Below are 22629 nucleotides of genomic sequence, written 5' to 3'. Positions count from 1 at the left end.
AACCCAGACAAGTGACGAGCCAAGGTCAGGGGCTGGGAAGCGACAGGAGACAGGTGGCCAAGGGCATTCATCCTTTCAACAGATGTTCGCTGAATGACAGCAACACATGAATCTTCAGCATTCACCAGCTTTATTTTTATTTTAGAAGGTAATACATACTCTTGGTAAAAATATTAAAAGCATATCAAGTGTATTAAAAGTATATCAAGTAAAAAAAAAAAAAAAGTATATCAAGTAAAAAAGTAGACATCCCCCTTGTATGACATCTGCAGTTCTACCCCCCCAGAGATAATCATAGCCAGTGGCTTGGTGTGTGGTCTTCTGGATTTATTTCGGTGCATCTACAAAATATCTATATACGTACATATAAACATACTGTCTTCTAACCAAAAATAGGATTTGACTCTCCATTACTGTTCTGCAGCTTAGTCGTTTCACTTAACACCATATCATACCTTACATGTGAGCCCATCTATCTATGTCATTCTTTTGAACAGCTAAATAAAATTCCATAGTATGAATATAATGAATGAAGCTTTCATCTGTTTCCTATTTGCCACTCTCACATGGCTGCAGTGAACATCCTTGGACGTATATCCTTGCACACTGATGAGAGCATCTATGCTACACAGATCCAGCAGCGTCACTGGATCACGGAGTCGGCACGTTAGGATGTTTAGTAGATGCCAAACCGCCTCTGAAAACGGGTTACAGCCCCACTCCCAGCACGTGATGGTGCCTTGGCAACAGCAGGGATTGTTAACAATTTAGGGGTTCTCAAACCTTTTGAGAAACAAACGAGATCTACAAACATGCCCGTCCATACGTCCGGCATATAATTTTTTAAGAGTTCCCAGGCCCCCCGCCCTGAAGTCCAAACTGAACTCCAGGCTAAGACTGCTTTTTACAGGAAGCCCCAACAGGTCAGTGTAAGGCTGTGATGACATCTTTTCTCTGGAGCATCATTAGAGCCCCTAGGGGAGAGCTGCTTCAACGCGGGCCGCCTGATTCACACGGGCAGCGCGGAGCCGGGAGGGAGAAAGCCGGGAACCTGCAAGCAAGGCTCTGCTCTGCTGGGTTGACCGGATTATTTTCTTGTGTGTGTCCTGCAGGTGATTGAAAATAACTAACCACCAAAAGTCCCCGGGACTGTTTCGGACTTGGAAAGGTCACAAGAGGAAAATAATAATAAAATGACAACTACATGAATCACATCTTGGTGAGAGTCTTATTAGCAAATCGTCCTCATATCTAGGGCCCTGAAAGCAAGAAACAGGCTGGGGTCGAGGCAGCTTAAAGGCCTTGGCGGCGGGGGTAAGGGTGCGGGTCCTGCAGCCAGGAAGGCACCTGGAGGGACGGGCTGGACTCAAGAAGACCTGGGCCTGGCCAGGTCTCTCCACTGCTTAATTGTGTTCCCTGGACAGGTGACTTAACCTCCCCGAACACACGGCTCCCACCCCAGTCACCTTCCTGTGATGGGGTAGGGGGGAAAGTCAAAAGAAATAAGAGCTGGGGAAATGTTTCCCAAAAATCCGAAGTCCCCTTTATATAAGGAAGAATAAAGAGTTAGAGCAAAATGGGGGGTGGGGGGGCAATAGGTGAAAGAGAGTCCACATTCACCTAAGGTTTTGTATTGTTTTGTTTTTAAGAACACTGTAATATAGACAAAACTTGATAATTTTTAAAACTTCATTTAGGATTCACAGATTCTAACTCTTCAGACTCTAGCAGCCCAAACTGCTGATCTAAAAGAGATGCTGGTCTGTTTGTCACCAAAATGTCCTGTAGCTCAGTGGTTCTCCAGCGGGGGCCCACCAGGGAGATTTGGCAACGTCTGAAGACAGTTTCCGTTGTCACGACTCGGGGAAGGGGTGCTGCTCGCACCTAGTGGGGAGAGGCCAGGGATGCTGCTAAACAGCCCACGGTGCACAGGACGGCCCCACAACTAAGGACTCTGGCCCCAAATGTCAGCTGTGCTGAGGTTGAGAAGCCCTGATGTGGAGAAAACACAGGGGTCACAGGCCACAGCCACTAGGCAGGAACGGGCCACTGGCGAAGAGCCCTGTGGTGTCCACGGCGTTCTGCTCTCCTTCCTCCATCGCCGGTCATTTGGCTCCAGTTTGAAAGCTGCTAGGAGCCTGTCTGCAGCCCGGAGGGGGAAAGAGCAGACCTCTACAGGCTACAGAATCCTTCAATGGGTGTCAGCCACAGCTGTAGGAAAGTCCAGGCCTCAGCCGCCACCAGGGCTGGAGCAGGAAGGTTTGGGGGCGAAAGGTAAGGCAGGGTGAGAGGCCCCAGCCTCATTACGTTTTAAAGAAAAGTTTTTTCCGGAGGAAATTAAAACAGCCAGGAATCTGTTTGTAAACTCCTTTCACTGAAACAGCATTAGCAACCTGTGAAAACACGACCACAGGGAGGCCTGTGAGTTCTCTTGACTGAAGTAAGAATTCCAAAGAAGGGCTGGGGGAGCGTCCACCAAGTCAGAATTTTATTTTATTTATTTTTATTTATTTATTTGGCTGTGCAGGTCTTAATTGCGGAATGCGGGATCTAGGTCCCTGACCAGTGATCGAACCCGGGCCCACTGCATTGGGAGCACAGAGTCTTAACCATTGGACCACCAGGGAAGTCCCCACCGAGTCAGAACTTTATAAACAACTCTAGGGACCTCCCTGGTGGCGCAGTGGTTAAGAATCCACCTGCCAATGCAGGGGACATGAGTTCGATCCCTCGTCCAGGAAGATCCCACATGCCGCGGAGCAACTAAGCCCGTGTACCATAGCTACTGAGCCTGTGCTCTAGAGCCCATGCGCCACAACTACTGAGCCCACGTGCCACAACTACTGAAGCCCACGCACCTAGAGCCCATGCTCCGCGACAAGAGAAGCCACCACAATGAGAAGCCCGCGCACCGGAACGAAGAGTAGCCCCCACTCACCGCAACTAGAGAAAGCTGGGCACGGCAACAAAGACCCAATGCAGCCATAAGTTAATTAATTAATTAATTTTAAAAAAAAAACTCTAGCTGCAGCCTCCTTGAGTGTGTGTGTGTGTGTGTGTGTGTGTGTGTGTGTGTGTGTGTGCACACGCGCACGCTGGGCGGGGGGATAGGGGAGGGGTTAGAGAACAAGCATCTCAACTAAGTTTAGAAAACTCAAAATTCAGAATTTCAAAGCTCAGAAATTCACAAAGTTCAAATCAGACTGAAAGGTTTGCATGAAGGAAAGTTGAGAGAAGAGACTGGGCCCACGAGCCGAGTGCACTGCTTAGCCCTGGTGGGCCCCCAGCTGCCTCTGAGACCCGCTTATCCATGGCCATGGTTCATGGCGCCCCCTGGAGTCGGGCTGCGTGGTGGCCCTGCACCTGCTTTTCTTCTCTCTGCTCAGCAAAGCTCAGAGCCGGAGCCTCCCCAGGAGGAGGTCCCAGCCCTTATAGCTCCTTCTCGCGGCACAAAATACCTGAGCAGAGCAGGAGGGGCCCATGCGTGCTCTGAGACGCTTGGAGAAAGTAACTGCTCTGAGTGGGGCCCTATGCGGCTGTCCTTCCCTGTTGTCACTGCGGCCTTCCAGAAGGGGAGACACTAAAAGGATTCATGATTCTCGAGGGTCAAGAGTAGAAGGCCGTGCAGTGGGGAAAGGGTGTAGGCCCCGCGACCTGCCTTCAGGGCCACGCCCAGGCACTGGGCCATCCCACCCCGGCACTGAGGACTGGCTCCATCAGTGGGCGGACAGAGGTGTCAGCCTGGGGCCTCAGAGGCCGGGGAAAGCAGTCTTCTGCGTGACGGGCAAATGTCGCTGCAGGCGGCAACTTCTCGCATTAGAAGGAGCAGAAGCAGCAACTCTCAGGGCAAGCCCGGTGCAGAAGAAACCTCTGGCTTGGGCTTGGGGCCCTGCTCAGCCCCCCCACCTGCCCTGGGGAGGACACACTGGCCCTCCCACCAGCCTCACCCTGAGCAAGAGTGTCTGAAGGTCCTCGCAGTGAGCCCACTGCTCAAAAATGCTGTCCAGGGTCTCGATGTACCAGGAGCCACTCTTGGTATCCCTCCAGGAGACAAAACCTGCCGAAGGAGAAAGGCTGAACTTCATTGGGAAGCTGCCCCTCCCCACGTATGCAGACGGGCCCACCTCCGCACTTTGACTGATGTACACAGCCAGCAGCAGCCCACATCTTTGTGCTCTGTCCCATCGTGATCTTAATTTCATCCTCACCACTACCCTGTGACTTTGGTCACGGTTCCCATTTTCCTGACAAGGCAACCAAGGCTCGGAGAAGTCAAGTGACTCTCCCGAGGGATAAGAAAGGAAAGAAACGAACACTTGTCACACCTGCTATGTGCCAGGCGCTGTGCTCAGTGGGGGAGCAGCCACCTTGTTAAAATCACCATGACGATCCCTAAGGTACAATGGATATACCCATTTTAAAGATGAGAAGACTGAGGCAGGGCCAGGATGAGGGTGAAGCGAGTGAGGCACACCAACGCAAGAATGCATGCCTCCTCACATTTTGCATTCTAGGCACCCTGACTGCCTCGCCCTGAGCTGAGGCTCAGAGAGGTGAAGTAACTTACTCAGGGTCACGAGAGGCAGAACGAAGTCTCACACGCAGGTCTTTTCTTCACAACACAGCTGCTTCTAGGGCAGATGGGGGGACCTGCTGGCTGGAAGGACAAGCTCTCACACGATCCACTCACCTGGGAAGGTGGAGTAGGACACCAAGATGTCGCTAGGTGTGGGCAAACTAGACACGGCATCCGGCTGATCGACGGTGACTGGGCCTTCCTGGAACGGGGTAGCATCTGGCTCAGGGTCGCTGTCAGGGGTCCTGTCTTCAGGGGAAATGGAGGCCACCTCAAACCCCTGGTCTTTCTGCTCTGCAGGAAACAGAAACAGACAACACTTGGCAGTGAAAACACCCACACCAGAGTTCCCAGGTCTTGGTGCCACCATCCTGAGAGGCCTGGTTTCCTCTCGAGCCAGGGGCCTAGTGCTGGACAAACATGGGCAGGAAATCAAAACAGGAGCTTTACTTTTACTATAACAAGAGTTTTCCACATTCATTAAGTCAAGCTGGGGGTGAGGGCAAGAATGCAGAAATGTTTAAAACAGCTATAAAAATAAGTTACAAGGTATACACCCAAAAGAATGGGAACCAGGTGCTCAAGCAAGAACTTGTGCAGCAACGTTCATTACATTATTCACAACAGGCAAAAGCTAGAAACCACCCACGTGTCCAGGGACAGGTGAATGGATAAACAAAATGTCGTATAAACATCCAATGGAATATTGTTCAGGCTTAGAAAGGAATGAAGTACTGATACAGAAAACAATGTGGATGGGCCTTGAAAACATGCTAAGTGAAAGAAGCCAGACACCAAAGGCCACAGAATATGATCCCATTTACATGAAATGTCCACAAGAGGCGAATCCAGAGAGGAGAAAGCAGATTGGTTGCCAGGGGCTGGGAATGGAGTGACTGCTAACGGGTAAGGAGTTTCTTTTGGGGAAAGATGAAATGTTCTAGAATTAGATGGTGATGATGGTCACACACATTGTGAATGTACTTAACGTCACTGAATTGTACAATTTAAAATAGTTAAAAATGCTAAATTTTATGTCATTAAAAAGTCACACTGGGGGCTTCCCTGCTGGCGCAGTAGTTGAGAGTCGGCCTGCTGACGCAGGGGACGCGGGTTCGTGCCCCCGGTCCGGGAAGATCCCACATGCCGTGGAGCGGCTGGGCCCGTGAGCCATGGCCGCTGAGCCTGCGCGTCCGGAGCCTGTGCTCTGCGACGGGAGAGGCCACAACAGTGAGAGGCCCTACCGCAAAAAAAAAAAAAAAAAAGTCACACTGGGACTTCCCTAGTGGTGCAGTGGTTGGGAATCCGCCTGCCAATGCAGGGGACATGGGTTCAATCCCTGGTCCGGGAAGATCCCACATGCTGTGGAGCAACTGAGCCCATGCGCCACAACTACTGAAGCCCACGCGCGTAGAGCCCGTGCTCCGCAACAAGAGAAGCCACCACAATGAGAAGACCGTGCACCGCAACGAAGAGTAGCCCCCGCTTGCCACAACTAGAGAAAGCCCGCGCGCAGCAACAAAGACCCAACACAGCCATAAATAAATTAATTAAAACAGCATATAGATTAAAAAAAAAAGTCACGTTATACAGCCTTATAAAGGAAGGAAATTCTGACACATTACAACATGGATGAACCCCGAGGACATTATGCTGAGTGAAATAAGCCGGTCACAGAAAGACAAATACTGCATGATTCTGCTTACATGAGGTGCCTCGAGTAACCCAATTCATAGAAACAGAAAACAGAATACTGGTTACTAGGGGCTGGAGGAACGGGGAATGGGGATTAGTGCTTAATGGGTACAGAGTTTCAGTTTAGCAAAATGAAAAGAGTTTTGGACATGGATGGTGGTGATGGCTGCACGACAGCGTGAATGTACTTAATACCACTCCAGAGCTATACGCTTAAAACTGCTTACCATGGTAAATGTTATGTGCATTTTATCACAACGTTTTTAAATTAGAAAAAATTACCCCCCAAAAGGTCACAGAACAGTATATAACGTATGACCTGTCTGGCATAGATATAATGGATAAATGGACAGGAGATAAAGAGAAAAGTCTGGAAGGAAACACCAATTGTTAACGGTGGCTCTCCTGAAGAACAAGAATGGGAGTAGGGATGGGCCCAGGACTTTGACTTTTCACCTTTATACACCTCTGAGGACTTTGATTTTGTTTGTTTTTTAATGAGCATGAACTTTTTTTTTTTAATAAATTTATTTATTTATTTTTGGCTGCATTGGGTCTTCGTTGCTGCGCACAGGCTTTCTCTAGTTGCAGCGAGCGGGGGCTACTCTTTTTTTTTTTTTTTTTTTTTGCGGTACACGGGCCTCTCACTGTTGTGGCCTCTCCCGCTGTGGAGCACAGGCTCCGGACGCGCAGGCTCAGCGGCCATGGCTCACGGGCCCAGTCGCTCCGCGGCATGTGGGATCCTCCCGGACCAGGGCACAAACCCGTGTCCCCTGCATCGGCAGGCGGACTCTCAACCACTGCGCCACCAGGGAAGCCCCAGTGCGGGCTACTCTTCGTTGCGCTGCACAGGCTTCTCATTGCGGTGGCTTCTCTTGTTGCACAGCACAGGCTCTAGGCGCGCGGGCTTCAGTAGTTGTGGCACACGGGCTCAGTAGTTGTGGCTTGCAGGCTGTAGAGTGCAGGCTCAGTAGTTGTGGCTCACGGGCTTAGTTGCTACGCGGCATGTGGGGTTTTCCCAGACCAGGGCTCGAACCCGTGTCCCCTGCACTGGCAGGCGGATTCTTAACCACTGCGCCACCAGGGAAGCCCAGCATGAACTACTTTTGATCTCATGAGTTTACCGACCAATTATTATGCACTTTGATCATTTTGTCCTTGTTGATTTTTTTGTAACCATATTTGTGGCTTCTTCCCCAAACACACATTAAATCTCAACATTATGATTCAAAACAAAACAAAGCCTGGCCATGTTGGCAGCAGCCAAAGACAACCATGGCTAATGGTTTGCTGCACCTCCTTCCAATCTTTTGTGTTTTGTTTTTACCTGCTTATTTGCAGGTTCAACTAATCATGCTTTATTCCCTTATCAGGGCATCATGAGGATTTTCCTCAGGTTACGATAAAGGCTTCCTTAAAATCATGGTTTATGACACAGATGGCAGAGACACATACACACGGACTACCCCTGGGGTACAGAGCACCAACATGGGCACTGAGGAAGACAGAAAATAAGAAGATGGGGGAATTCCCTGGTGGACCAGTGGTTAGGACTCCGCACCTCCACTGGCGAGGGCCCAGGTTCAATCCCTGGTTAGGGAATTAAGATCTTGCAAGCCAAGCAGTGCAGCCAAAAAAAAAAAGAAGAAGATGGGATCCTGTCTGGGGAGCTAAACACCCAAACTGAAAAAACTCTGCCCTCAATTTACATTGAGACTTGGAATTTTTTTTTTTTTTTTAATTTAAAAAAAGGACTTCCCTGGCATTCCAGTGGTTAAGACTCCGTGCTCCCAAAGCAGAGAACACGGGTTCGATCCCTGGCTGGGGAACTAAGATCCTGCATGCTGTGCGGAACGGCCAAATAGATAAAAATTTTTTAAAAACAAAAGATATAAAACTGATCTCTTTTATTTTTTGGTAGGTATACAGTTGAGGCAACTGTCCACTATCTTACAGTGTCCCCTATTAAGACAACCCAGGGGAGAAAAACTGTCATTCTTGGCAATTCTGTCTTACAAATACCAAATAAGGTGGATCTTATGAGCGATTCTACCTCACCCTATCGTGCCTCAGCGTCTGGAAAGCACAAAGACGATCTGCGGGCCACCTCTAGCAAGCACGCAGAACCTCACGAGATGCACTTCTAGGTGCCAAACTTACTCCTCTTCTTTCCTTGCATTTCTATTTCCTCCTTGTTTTCTTTTTCTCTGTATTTTGTTCTCCTACATCACTTGTACTTCCTTAAGTTACCTCAAACCCTTTTATGGAAACCAAAGAAGGCATTAAGTCATAGGTAATGGGATCCATGGAGATGTTTACACCCCTGACTCAGTAATTTCCTAAGGAAATAATTCAAGTGAAGCCAAAAGCCCTCAATACAAAGACACTGGTGGTCATGTGAGCCAAAAACTGGATACCACCGAAATGGCCACCACTAGGGATTGGTTTAGTAAGTGAGTGCGTATCGCTACAATGCAAGATTAGAAGCCATTTGAACAGTGACAGTGGAGACTGTGGAGACGTGGGGTGATGCTTCAGGGATAGGGTTCAATGAGAAACGCAGACCGTGCCCCTCGGCCAAGATCCAAAGGTAAAAGGCAAAATGAGGCTGCCATGTCGGGCTCGTGGGATTCTGGATGTTTCTTTCTTTAAGTTGCCATATTTTCTGTCTTTTCTGTTTTAAAACCCAAACTGCCCCAGAGCAGTGGCAGGCCTGGAAAACAGAGGGTTAGGAGTCAGGGCAGGACTCGGGCCACACACAGCGCAGCCACAGAGTCACTGGGGCGGTGACGCTGCAGGACATGTCCTGGGATGAGTGCCTCCAAAGCAGAGCTCACTGCAGAGTACAAAGTGTTACTTCAGAAAGGAAGCAGCTGAAAAGAGCTTCAGCAAAGACAGGCAGAGGGCCGAGGGGCCCGGGGTTCCGCAGGGGAGGGTTGCTGGAGCAGGCGGTTGTGACCCAGGCTCCCATGTGAGAAGGGAGAGCAATCCTGGTGGGAGAAACAGCACCTGTCGTGCAGGTCTCTGGGCAGGAGAGCTGGAGGGTTTGTGTGGCTAGATCCACGGTGGGTAATAGCAAGGAGGGAGGGAGGTCACAGTTCACCCAGGGAAGCTGGGGTCCCATCCACAGGGGACAGAGACAGGACAAAGATGCTTCTGGAAACCCCATAATAATAACCCCAACATCTACTGATCGGACTTCCTTGGCGGTCCAGCGGTTAAGACTCCGTGCTTCCACTGCAGGGGGCATGGGTTCGACCCCTGGTCGAGGAACTAAGATCCCATTTGCCGTGCAGTGTGGCCAATAAATAAATAAAACCTTTAAAAAACAAAAATCTGTTGACCTCTCACCCCATACAACTAAAGCTCAGAAAACTCGGTAATTTGTCTGTGGTCTCACACCTAACGCACAGGGGACCAGGACTCTGCGCCTCTCAGCTACCCTGCTGCTTCCCCAGCCTGCCAAGGGGGCCTCTTAGGTCTGTGAGAGCTGGACGCTGGCATAGCTGTCTCAGGTCACTGCTTCCGGTTGTTTGCTTGGTCGAGATTCTCGAATCTGTCCTAGGGGAAGTCGGACGGGGGAGGGGACCTGAGAGGGGAATCTGGGGCTGCCGCTGGGTCTGCCCGGGGAAGCAGGGTGCAGTGGGGGAGGGAGCGCTTCAGTGGGGGATGCCGTAGGAAGGGCCTAAGGAGACGGGTGGGGGCTGCCTGTGAAAATGGGACGATGGGATCTGAGAGGGGAGGATCGGGATCAGAGGAAGAAGGGGTCAGACAGGGGATGCTGGCTGTGTCTCCATCCACACGTCATCCTCCTACAAATCTGCTGGGAAGGCCTCGCCTATGGGTTATGCATTTAAGCCATTGCTTTCTTCTTAAGGAGGCTTATTGATTCGAAACTCCCTGCAAGGAAGAATAACACCCCATAAGAATTCACAGTGGGAAGAGGAGCCGTTCCCTCAGCACATAAAATCCACAACCACTGTCATACGTTATTCTTCCTTTCCAGCTTCTCAGCATGATCTCCAAAGTTCTGGAGGGGTCACCCCAAAATTTAGGCCACTCAGCTCTGGCTGAGTTCATCATGCTAACACTGAAGTTTCACACCGAAGTTACTGACTTTGAGGCACGTTCTTCCGTGTTGGTGCCCGCACTACCTCTTAACGAAGGGGCGGATGACATTTAGAAGATTTTTTAATTGATTTAAATTGTAACAACGGTGAATCTTAAAATAGCAACACAAGAGTCACCAAAATCCAGGGCAGACATTCAGAGACCTGTAAACAACACGACACCAGTCACCAGACACCAAACAACTGTCACTGACATTTGGGTATTTCTGTCCTCAGCTGACGGTGGCGCCACCATGTGGCAACAGCGTTAAACACAAGATCCCGCAGCAGGGAGCTAAGCAGAGACTGCCGCTCTGAAAGTGGCACCTTAATCACTGCGTTCCAGCTTTGGAATCCTGCTGTTGTCAGTGAATTGTTTGGTTTTGTTTTTAATGGCAGGAGCCCACATTACTTCAAACCATATTTTTATATGGTTCTATTTCAAATTCAAACAATTACAATGCACATAAGATGCAAGCATACCGTGGGCTTTGTGCCAGGCTGGGGACCCAGCTGCAGGGCGGATGTGATTGGCTCTGCCCTCAGAGAGCTGACCAGGGGACGAGGCCATCTGAATGCAAGGAGAAAGTGCTAAGACAAGGGAAGAACGGGGGCTGCAGGAGCACAAGAGCCGGCGCGAACCCTGACTTTCTGCAAGGAAGGAGGTGTTCAGGGAAGGCTTCCTGGAAGCGGTGACAATAAGCTGTAACCAGAAGGATGGATGATTAAGAGGTGGCCAGGAGACAAGGCAGAGGAATGGCACATAGAAAGCCTGAGGAGTAAGCCAGACCCTGGTGTCCTGGGAAGGCTGAGCAGCACTGGGGTGGGCACAGCATGCCAGGCGGGGGAGGCAAAGAGGTCGGGCCCAGATCAAGGGCCCAGCGGCCCTGCTAAGGAGTCCAAAGAGTAACACCACAAAGATCCTCCTTTGCTGCTGAGAATGGACAGTGGGGTGGGCCCTGGCCCAGAAGACGGGCTATCTTCCCCAGAAAGCTGGCACCCCGGCTCACCCTTCAGTCTGTTCTTCCTTTGATTCACAAGAGAAAGAGGGACCACACACTTCTGAGTAAGAACATCACTTGACCACACATTCTGGATCATAAGAAGAAAGACAAGTTACAAAGGATTTCAACCCAAGAACAGCAGCCTCTCCATCTACCTGTCATCATCACTCTGAGATAACTGCACTGGTGACAGGGGTGGGGCTCTTATGTGACACTGAGTCCTCTGGGGTCAGCAGGAGGAGGGAGGCCATGTTTCCAGTTAGGAAAATGAACCAGGCAATGTGTTAAGTGTGTTAAGAGACACACTAGGGCTTCCATGGTGGTGCAGTGGTTAAGAATCCGCCTGCCAATGCAGGGGATACAGGTTCGTGCCCTGGTCCAGGAAGATCCCACATGCCGCGGAGCAACTAAAGCCCGTGCACCCCAACTACTGTGCCTGAGCTCTAGAGCCCGCGAGCCACAACTACTGAGCCCGTGTTCCACGACTACTGAAGCCCGCGTGCCTAGAGCCCGTGCTCCACAACAAGAGAAGCCACAGCAATGAGAAGCCTGCGCACCGCAATGAAGAGTAGCTCCCTCTCGCCGCAACTAGAGAAAGCCCACACACAGCGACAAAGACCCAACGCAGCCAAAAATAAACAAACAAATAAATAAATAATAAATTTATTTTAAAAAAAAAAAAGAGCCACACTGATTAGTATGTGAGAGATAGTAACACTAAGAGCTAGGCTCTGTTACTATCCCTATTTGCCAAGACTTCTAGAGATTAACTGGCCCGTGGCTGTGCAGGGAGTAGCTAACGCAGGATTTAACCCAGTGCTCTCCATCACTCGTGGCCAAGTTATAGGCCTCGGTCATGATAGTGACTTAACACAGTTCCCGTCAAATTATAAGTTCCAGGGGACAGAGACCCCACCTCTGCATCTCTACAGCCTGGTGTATACAGCAGGTGGTCAGTAAACTTACTGGATGAATCATATGACCAGAGCCTGCCCTCCTAGACAATCTCTCCCATGACTCCCCCGCCAATGTGGAATAGTATGGGACAAATCACCGTGTGCAGAAGAATATGCCTCAGGTGCCCATGTTACAGGTCACTGGTGTGTACACTTGGCATGCAAGCTGACAGCTCTATGGTATAACAATGCCCGCTTCTCTGGCAGATCAGGCCAAGGGACAAGGAAGTGATATGCCTTTCAGACATCCCTGCCCCTGGAGATGCCATCATGTCCCATAATCCAGGACACATAATGTTGTTCTCTCTTCCCTCTTGTTTTATTTTATAAGAAAACCTGGTAACATTGAAGTAGGGCTCAGGTTTAAAATCAGGACATATAGCAAAACTAGAAACAATCTAAATAATCCTTAAAAATTACTGAATCCCCAGAACCTAAGCCTTTGGGAATTCCAGTAGTTAATTCAGCAATGGCCTCCCTTTCTCTGCGAAAGGGGGAAGGGAGCCTGGTTGATGGAGGTCAGGGGAATGATGATAAGGAAAATGAAAGAGGTTTTCTCTCTCCTCTGCATTGTTTGTTTTTGCCAAGTCTCTGGGGTTGAAATGGCCACAGCTGAATGATCCCCTGATGCTATGGCACTGTGAGACGGAAGACGCAAACCTCTAAAGGCTGGACAGAGCTGAAGCTACTCCAGCTAGGTGGGGGTGCCACATTCGGAGAGCAGTGACCATGTGTGGGACGCCCCCGGCTGCCTGGATCAACCCCTGGGACATCGAGGGAGCGATGGAGAAGGAAGTAGGCGGTGGCTGCTTCCCCACTAGACTCACAGGGGCGGGGAGGCTGAGGACCGGCCTACCTCCGCCACAGGCCTGGATGAAGAAGAGCTTGGGCTTCCCTCCCAAGCTGGGGCAGCCAGTTCCATTGAAGATGTTCACAATTCTCTCGACAGACACGGGATATCCATCCATGCCATAAACAGCGCCCGGGAACTGGAGGTGGCTAGCCTAGAAAACCATGAATCCTGGTGACAAACCCAAGAAGTCAGGGTAGGAATCCAACAGCCTGTTCAGAGGCTTTGTGGGGGCCAAGCAGTTAGAAGGTCCCACCCAGGGGCACAAGGCTGACTTACAGCAGGTCGGTTCCGGGCAGCCCCTTGTCCACCTCTACTGCAGGGGTCTGAAACTCACATGCCTATAAGCACCAGATAGCCTAACTCGAGGACACTGGGCAGCTACCTCCAGATCGGCTACTCTCAAAGTGTGGTCCCTGAAGCAGCAGCATTAACATCACCTGGGAACTTGTAAGACATACAAATTCCTGGGCCCCACCCAGACTTCCTAAATCAGAATCCCTTGTAGTGGGACCAGCAGTCTGGTCCTTCAGGCACCTCTCTTGCAGTGAAACGTTGAGAACTGCTATTCTAGACGAATTCATCTCAAACTTTATGTGCACAGGGATCTCGTTAAGGTGCAGGCTCTGAATGAGGGTCCGCATTCTCGAGAGCTGCCAGGTGATGCCCAGGCTGCCGGTCTAGGAACCACACTGTGAATGAAAGAACTAAACGGGCAGCCCCTGCCCTACCAAAGGCCAGAGCTTTGCTCCATGAGGATGCTGGCCTGATAAGGTCAGACCTTTGGGGCTTTTCAAGAGAAGCCGGAAATCCTGACATTTGTGCTAAAGTTGCCAGTTTTGAAAACACTGTGCAACCCATAGGGGTTGTTACCTCTGTTCTGTCCAACCCCTCAACTCAAAAGATGGGGAAACTGAGGCCCAGGAAGGGGGAGGGGCGTGGCCACAATGACCCAGCACATTAGTGGCCAAGCCCAGAGTGGGTCCCAGTGTCCCGACTCCCAGCCAGCAGCAAACGGCCCGGAACAACACCAAGCAGGACCGAGGCAGGAACTGGGAGCTCTTATGAGCTGAGCCCAGCTCTGAACAAAATCCAGCTTGTCTTTTCCTGCCTCTCCCAGACAGCTTCTCCAAGGGACACCGTGCCACCCAGGAGGAGCATCAACCCCCCAGAGGGAAAATGGCTCCCGAGAAAACAACAAGAGGTGGACAGGGCCCCGCGGCTCTTCCTACAGGGCCAGGGTGTCTTGGACACAGGAAAGGACGGGGCTCTGCACAGCCTCTCAGGGCAGCCTTCCCAGGCACCTGCCCAAGGAGATGAGGTCGCCTACCTGACAGCCATGAGAGAGGATGACCACCACGCAGCAGTCCAGAGCACTGTGGTCTCGCCGCGCCAGCTCCACCAAAGCCTGGACCATTTGCTACAAGAGAGGGCTGAAGGTGAGCCAGACCGCTGACGGATCAAGTCCTTGTCCCGGGCCTGCCCCCTGCTCCCAGGGCCAATAGTGAAGTAATGACAGTCACAGCAATCACAATAGCCACCATCCTTGGGGAAGGGATGCTGGGCTAGGCACTCTTTATTTACTCCTACAATGACCCTAGGAGGTGAGCATGGTTCTCGCTGTCTAGACAAAGAAGCTAAGGCTTGGGAGTCACACAGGGAGTGGGAGAGCCAGTCCTCAACCCGGGTCTCTGAGTCTGAAGCTTGCACTGGTAACCACTGAACCATACTGCCTCTCACAGTCCTACAGACCGAAGGGCTCATCTTGGGGAGTCATTTGTTTCCAGGGTCCCTCGCAGGACACTACCCCGCCCGCCCCCCATCTCTCTCTGTGCACAGGGACCATACCTTGGCAGTCAGGTTACACTTCACCTCCACCACGAAATGCAGCAAGTGGAAACGTTGCTGCATCCTCTCACAGTCAATACTGGAGCCCGTGCGGGTCCCGAGCCCCGACTCGTGGCAGAAGTTCACGTTGTTGATAATGAGGCAGTGTCCACAGGGGTCTGCGTTCAGGACGTATGCCTGCCCAAGCACGGGGACCAACGTAAACCGGGGTCTCGTTGCACTCCTCGGGAGAGAAGGTGACCCCCTGGGTTTCACTCATGGGGTAGACAGTTTAGAGAGACGGGACAGAGCATGCAGTCTGCCTCCCTCTGAAGGAGGGGTCTGGGATCTACACCCAGCATTCCAGACTGCGAAGCAGACTAGGGTGCGCACTAGCTGTGTGACAGATGAACAGCTAAACTTGGGACCAAAGATTAGCTCCCATCGCAGTACTCAGGGATAGGAGCTGCTAGCTTAGAAATCCAGCTCCCCTAGACATTCATCCCAAAAGGACCTAGAGGTCGCCCAGTCCAGGGGAGCACCTGAGAATCGTGTGGTCAGATCTGCCAGCAGACGCTCACCCGGGCCACCCTCGGAGCGTCTGAGGCCACTTCCTCCAGAGGTTCAACGTTTCCCTAGTAGTTCTCTCTCACAGCAGCCTGTTCTTTTTGCTTATGGTACTTAACAGTATTTATACTTATATATTTCTTTGTGTGACTAGCCTCTGCTAGGCTGGTGGCTCCATGAGGGCTAGAAACTCGAGTGGTCTGTTCCCAGGTGTCCTAGCACGAAGCCCAGGGCTGACACACAGGAGTCACACGATAAATGCTGTGACTAAGACAGAGACTGACTTGGTGTGGGGTGGCTGCTGCAGCCGATTCTGATGCCCACCCCTTGTCAGATCTAAACTTCACAGACGAGGAAAGAGCAGAGTTAGACTATTTGCCGCAGGAAGAGCTGCACCAGGGCCAGGGTGCTGTAGAAGGCCTGGGACTGGGACCCTCTCTCCAGCTGGGTTGAGTTCCCTGGGCTCCTGACGCAGCTACAGGAAGGATCTGGGAAGTGGAGAGCCGAAGAACCCAAAGCCAACACAACTGGCCCCGAATCACATGAAGACTCACCAAGTCGGCATTTCCCTTGGCTCTGTCCTGAGCACCTGGAGAGAGAGAAAGAAGGAAAATTTGAATGTCGGGGTCCAACAGGGGAAGGGCAAGGGACACTGTGAGGACAGCTCCCACAGAAACACAGAGAAGCAGGAACTCAGGAACCCCCAGGAACTGCTGGTGAGAGCCAAGTGGCACAGCCACCTTGGGGAACTGCTTAGAAGTTTCCAATAAAGTTAAACACACACCTGCTCTCTGACCAGCAACTCCACTCCCAGGTATATACCCAAGAGAAATGAGCACAATGGGCACAAAAAGACTTGCCCATGAATGATCACCGAAGACTTATTCATAATCCCCAAACTAGAAACAACCCAAACGTCCATCAACAAGTTGATGGGGGGACTTCCCTGGTGGTCCAGTGGGTAAGACTCCATACTACCAATGCAGGGGGCCCGGGTTCAATCCCTGTTCGGGGAAGTAGATACTGCATGCATGCCACAACTAAGAAGTCCACGTGCCGCAACTAAGAAGCCTGTGTGCCACAACTAAAGATCCTGCATGCCGCAACGAAGATCCTGTGTGCCACAACTAAGACCCGGCACAGCCAAAATTAATTAATTAATTAATTAATTAATTTAAAATGCTAAGTAAGTACTAGGGATGTAATGTACAACATGATAAAGATGATTAATGCTGCTGTATGTCACAAATAAAAGTTGTTAAAAGACTAAAAAATAAAAAAAACAAATTGATGGGTAAGCAAACAGTGATACAGCCATACAACAAAGGGATACCACAGAGCCTAAAAAGGAATGAGTTACATGCCAACACCATGGATAACCACAAAAACCCAGGCCAAGTAAAAAAAAGCCAGCAGAGTATATATGGTGTGATTCCATTTATGTGAAATTCTAGAACAGAAAGACATAAGGAAGCTCCAGGTCTGCTCCCTCTCTGTGGAATCCATGGAGCCCAGCACACAGTAGGTCCTCAGGAAATAGTTGAAGAATGAATAAACAAGTAAAGATGGTCATTTTTCCTTCAGTATCAAAAGAGTTTTCATTTCAACTAGCAAGAAGTCAACTGGCCACCAGCCTACAAGGTTACAGGACTTTTTCTTTTTTAAACAAATAGAACACATTGACCACCTCCAAGTCACACTGGAGACTATTCTCATGACCCAACTATGGTGCCATTCATTGCTCAGAGTGGGCCTGGACCTTGTTGGGAACTATTCTTTTGCCAGTTTAAAAGTCATGCCAGGGGCTTCCCTGGTGGCGCAGCGGTTGAGAGTCCGCCTGCCGATGCAGGGGACACGGGTTCGTGTCCCGGTCCGGGAAGATCCCACATGCCGCGGAGCGGCTGGGCCCGTGAGCCATGGCCGCGGAGCCTGCGCGTCCGGAGCCTGTGCTCCGCAACGGGAGAGGCCACAACAGTGAGAGGTCCGCGTACCACAAAAAATAATAATAAAAAAATAAAAGTCATGCCAGAAATGCATTTACATTCCATCTTTTAAATTGGAAATGGTTTTACCTAGCCTGAAGACTCCTATTAGGCCACAGACTTATATCTTTAACAACTGCTCATTTCGAAAATTCCACTGCACCCCAAAAATATACCATTATCTACAACTGAAAAATATATTCATTTCCTGAATTAGCAGTAATGATCCCTAAAGTGAGAGAGTAACATCATCAAAATGGCAGAATAAGAGTTTTCTACCGCCTTCCTCCTCCCAAAGAACACCAATTTTCACAATCACCCACAGACAAGAGTGCCTTTGCGGAAGTCCAGGAGTCCAGCAGAGAAGTTCCAGTACACGATTGGTGCAAAAGTCCAATTATATAGGACACATTGAAGAGTAAAGACTGGAGGAGGTTACACCTTCTTCAAATGCAAAGACAGCGACATAAGACTTTGAAGAACATGAAAAATCAAGGAAACAAGATTCCACCAAAAGAATACAATAGTTTTCCACAGTAACTGACCCCAAAGAAATGGAAATCTATCATTTGCCCAATAAAGAATTCAAAATTGTTTTAAGGAAGCTCAGTGAGCTATAAGAAAAGACAGAAAGGCAATTCAACAAAATCAAGAAACCTATGCAGAAACAAAATGAGGAGTTTAACAGAGAGATGAAAATCTTAAACACATAAACACACAAAAACTGTGGCTCAGAAAAATACAATGAATGAAATGAACTATGCAACAGAAAGCATCAACATCAGACGTGACCAAGCAGAAGAAAGAATCTGTATAGAAGACAAGTCATTTGAAATTACCCATTCAGAAGAAAACATAAGAAAAAAAATGAAATAGAACGAAGTAAGCCTATGTATGTAAAGCCTGTAGGATATCATACAAAGAAACAATCTATGCATTATTGGAGTCTCAGAAGAAGAGAGGGACAAAGGGACAGAAAGCTTATTTAAAGAAATAATGGCTTAGAACTTCCCAAATATGGGGAGGGATTTGGAAATCCAAGTTCAAGAAGCTCACAGATCCCCAAACAATTTCAACCCAAAAAGATCTTCTCCAAGACACATTACAATAAAACTGTCTAAAATCAAAGACAGAGAGAGAATTTTAAAAGCAACAAAAGAAAAAAATTCCTCACATACGAGGGAACCACCTTACAGCTATCAGCAGACTTCTCAGCAGAAACCTTGCTGGCAAGAAGAGAATGGGATGATATATGCAATGTGGTCAAAGAAAAAAATTGCCTGCCAAGAATACTTTACCCAGCCAAGCTGTCCTTCAGGAATGGAAAGACTTTTCCAGGCAAACAATAGCTGAGGGAGTTCATCACTGCTAGACCTGCCTTACAAGAAATGCAGAAAGAAACTCTTCAGGCTGAAATGAAAGATGCTAATTAGTAACATGGAAACACATGAAAATATAGTACACACTGGTACCTAGTCAAAATCAGATACTCTAATACTGTGGTGGTGGAGTGTTAATCACTTAACTCTAGTATAAAGGTTAAAGGACAAAAATATTATATATAACTATTGCTATAATAATTTGTTAATGGATACACAATATAAAAGATATAAATTGTGACATCAAAAACATAAAATTGGGATCGACAGATTCAATGCAACCCCTATCAAAATCCCAACAACATTTTTCACAGAAATAGAAAATAATCCTAAAATTTATATGGAACCACAAAAGACCCCAAACAGCTAAAGCAATCTTGAGAAAAAAGAGCAAAGCTGGAGGTGTCACATTCCCTGATTTAAAATTATACTACAAAGCTATAGTAATCAAAACAGCATGGTATTGACAGAAAAACACACAGATCAATGGACCAGAACTGAGAGCCCAGAAATAAACCCACATATATATGAACAATTAATTTATGACAAAGGAGCAAAGAACATACAATTGAGAAAGGAGAGTCTCCTCAATAAATAGTGTTGGGAAAACTGGATATTCACATGCAAAAGAATAAAATTGGACCCCTACCTTACACCATTCACAAAAATCACTCAAAATGGATTAAAGACTTAAATGTGAGACCTGAAACCATAAAACTCCTTGAAGAAAACACAAGACCTTAACACTAGTCTTGGCAACGATTTTTTGGGATATGACACCAAATTACAAGCAACAAAAGCAAAAATCAACAAGCGGAACTGCATCAAACTACAAAGCTTCTACACAGCAGAAGAAAAAAATCAACAAAATGAAAAGGGAACCTACAAAAGGGGAGAAAATATTTGCAAACCATATATCTGATAAGGATCGATATCCAAAATATATTAAAAACTCATATAACTCAATAGCAAAAAACCCAAATAATCCAGTTAAAAAATAGGCAGAGGAACTAAATAGACATTTTTCCAAAGAAGACATACAAATGGCCAACAGGTACGTGAAAGTTGCTCAACATCACTAATCAGAGAAATGCAAATCAAAACCACAGTGAGATATACCTCATAGCTGTTAGAATGGCTATTATTAAAAAGACAAGAGATAACAAATGTTGGCAAGGATGTGGAGAAAAGGGACCCCTTGTGCACTGTTAGTGGAAATGTATATTGGTACAGCCACTATGGAAAACAGTATGGAGGTTCCTCAGAAAATCAAAAATAGTAATACTATATGATCCAGCAATTCCACTTCTGGGTATATATCCAAAATAAATGAAACCAGGATCTTGAAGAGCTATCTGCACCCTCATGTTCACTGCAGCATTATTCACAATAGGCAAGACATGGAAACAACCCAAGTGTCCACAGAAGGATGAATGGATAAAAAATGTGGTATATATACAATGGAATATTATTAGGCCACAAAAAAGAAGGAAATTCTGCCTCTTGCGATAACATGGATGGACCCTGAGGGCATTATGCTAAATGAAATAAGTCAAACAGAGAAAGACAAATACTATATGATCTCACTTACATGTGGAATCTAAAAAAGCCAAACTCATAGAAACAGAGAGTAGAATAGTGGTGGCTAGCTGGGGAAGTGGGGAAATGTTGGCCAAAGGGTACCAACTTCCAATTTTAAGATGAATACATTCTGAGGATCTAATGTAGAGCATAGTGACTATATTTAACAGTACTGTATTACATAGTTGGAAGTTGCTAAGCAAGTAAATCTTAAATGCTCTCATGACACATACACAAAAAGTGTTAATTATGTGAGTTGATGGATGTGTTAACTAGCCTTATCGTGGTAATCGTTCCATAATATATCCATGTATCAAATCATCACCTTAAGCTTACACAATGTTATACGTCAATTATACCTAAATAAAGCTTGAAATTTTTTTTTTACTTTTTACTTAAAAAAAGGGGGGGGGGCTTCCCTGGCAGTTCAGTGGTTAAGACTCCACGCTTCCACTGCAGGGGGCAGGGGTTCGATCCCTGGTCGGGGAACTAAGATCCTGCGTGCTGCGTGGCGCGGCCAAAAAAAAAGTAAAAATTACAAAAATAAATAAAAAATAAAATAGAAATAAATAAAAAATTTTCAAAGGTACACAAAGCAAAATGGTTGCTCTTGAGAGGTCCATAGGCTACAGGGACACGTAGAAGGAGTAAACGGACAAAGGTACCAAAATAAAGAGGTAGGGAAGGCTCGAGGCAGCAGTCACAGCACTAACAAAGGCAGGGAGGGGTACAAGAGCACGGCACGCTTGCGGACCCTCACGGAGGACGACATGGTCAGATGTACCATGCGTGAAAGCCGTTTTTCCCAAAATGACAGCTCCCGTGGGGACAAGAAGCACATATGGACAAGTGTGTGTGCAAAAGAATCAGTCATAGCCTGAGCATTACTGGGCATATGCCCATGTCTCCAGCACAAGGAGAAGAGGGGAAGCACATCCTCCCTGCTGCCCAAGGGAAGGAGGGGTAGATGTCCTAGCGCTGGCCCTTGCCAACTCAGAAATCACAGAAGGAAGCCAACCAGCCTGAGTGCTCGCCCGAGGCAAGGCCCCACGTGAAGTCTTTTCCAAGAATGGCTTCACTGACTCCTCGGAGCAGGCCTTGCAGCTGCAAAGGACTGTCATTTATCCCCAGCTGCCAGAGGGGAACTGGAGACTCAGAGAGCTTGACTGTTAATAGAAGGTGAACACACTCACCAGCTCCACGGTGAAGGGGCCAGGAGACCAGGTAGGGCTAAAAAGCCAACTTTCAAGAAAGTTAGCCCAGGTAAGCAGGCCACCATGATGGCCAATTTATGTTTATGTGTCAGCTCGACTGGACTACAGGATGCCCAGATATTTGCTTAAACATTATTTCTGGGTATGTCTGGGAGGATGTTTCTGGAGGAGATGAGCATTTCAATCTCCAGAATGAGTAAACAGATCACCCTCCCCACGGTGGGTGGGCACCATCCAATCCGTTGAGGGCCTGAATGGAACAAAAAGGTGGAGGAAGGGAGAATTCACTCACTCTCTGCCTGACTTTGAGCTGGTCATGGGTCTTCCGCCCCCAGACTGGAATGTACAGCATCAGCTCTCTGGTTCTCAGGCTTCTGGACTTGGACCACAAATATACCGTGGGCTTTCCTGGGTCTCTAGGAGAGCAGACTGTGGACCTTTCAGCCTCCACAATCACGTGAACCAACTCCTTATAATAAATCTCTTTATACATCCCTATATCTATATTCTGTTTCTCTGGAGAACCCTGACTCATGCCGCCACCAACAGCTCTCCCAGCCCGCCCCCTGCAAGCGGTCCTGGCTGAGACAAGCAGTGACAAGGCATCATGTCCAAAACTAAGAAAGTTAATTCCATTCCGAAGGAAAAGGCATTTCCCACCGAACATCAAAAGACAAAGCCACCCACTCTGGTAAGTCCCCCAAAGCACTGTATTCAATTTCTTTGAGGCACTAACCACAGCGGTGATTAAAGACCCAGCTATGCAGGCATGGATTGAATGTCTGACCCTCCCATGTGAAGGCATGGACTCTGCAGCTTTGTTTAATGCTGCGTCCCCAACACCAGGCTGATGCCTAGGTCTCAGCAAGTACTCAGTAAATATCTGAGT

The 22629-nt window shown here is 48.4% G+C and overlaps 1 protein-coding gene across 1 annotated transcript in view; it reads right to left on the bottom strand.

The window, feature by feature from the left end:
* Positions 1–227: 227 nt before the first annotated feature.
* The window catches only part of CASP9 (caspase 9), a gene marked incomplete at its 5' end in the record, with an annotated part of 30141 nt that continues 7739 nt past the window's right edge, over positions 228–22629 (bottom strand). The window contains 7 exons of the mRNA XM_082865320.1: positions 228–2393; positions 3948–4057; positions 4691–4870; positions 13197–13344; positions 14521–14610; positions 15039–15215; positions 16139–16173. Of these exons, the coding sequence (XP_082721446.1) occupies positions 2304–2393; positions 3948–4057; positions 4691–4870; positions 13197–13344; positions 14521–14610; positions 15039–15215; positions 16139–16173 (830 nt within the window). The 3' untranslated portion in view covers positions 228–2303. The remainder of the gene's footprint in view (positions 2394–3947; positions 4058–4690; positions 4871–13196; positions 13345–14520; positions 14611–15038; positions 15216–16138; positions 16174–22629) is intronic.

Source organism: Leucopleurus acutus (genome assembly GCF_964270905.1).
Source record: "Leucopleurus acutus genome assembly, chromosome: 2".
NCBI lineage: Eukaryota > Metazoa > Chordata > Mammalia > Artiodactyla > Delphinidae > Leucopleurus > Leucopleurus acutus.
Note: the sequence above shows the minus strand (reverse complement) of the source record. Positions and strands in the feature narration are given on the sequence as shown.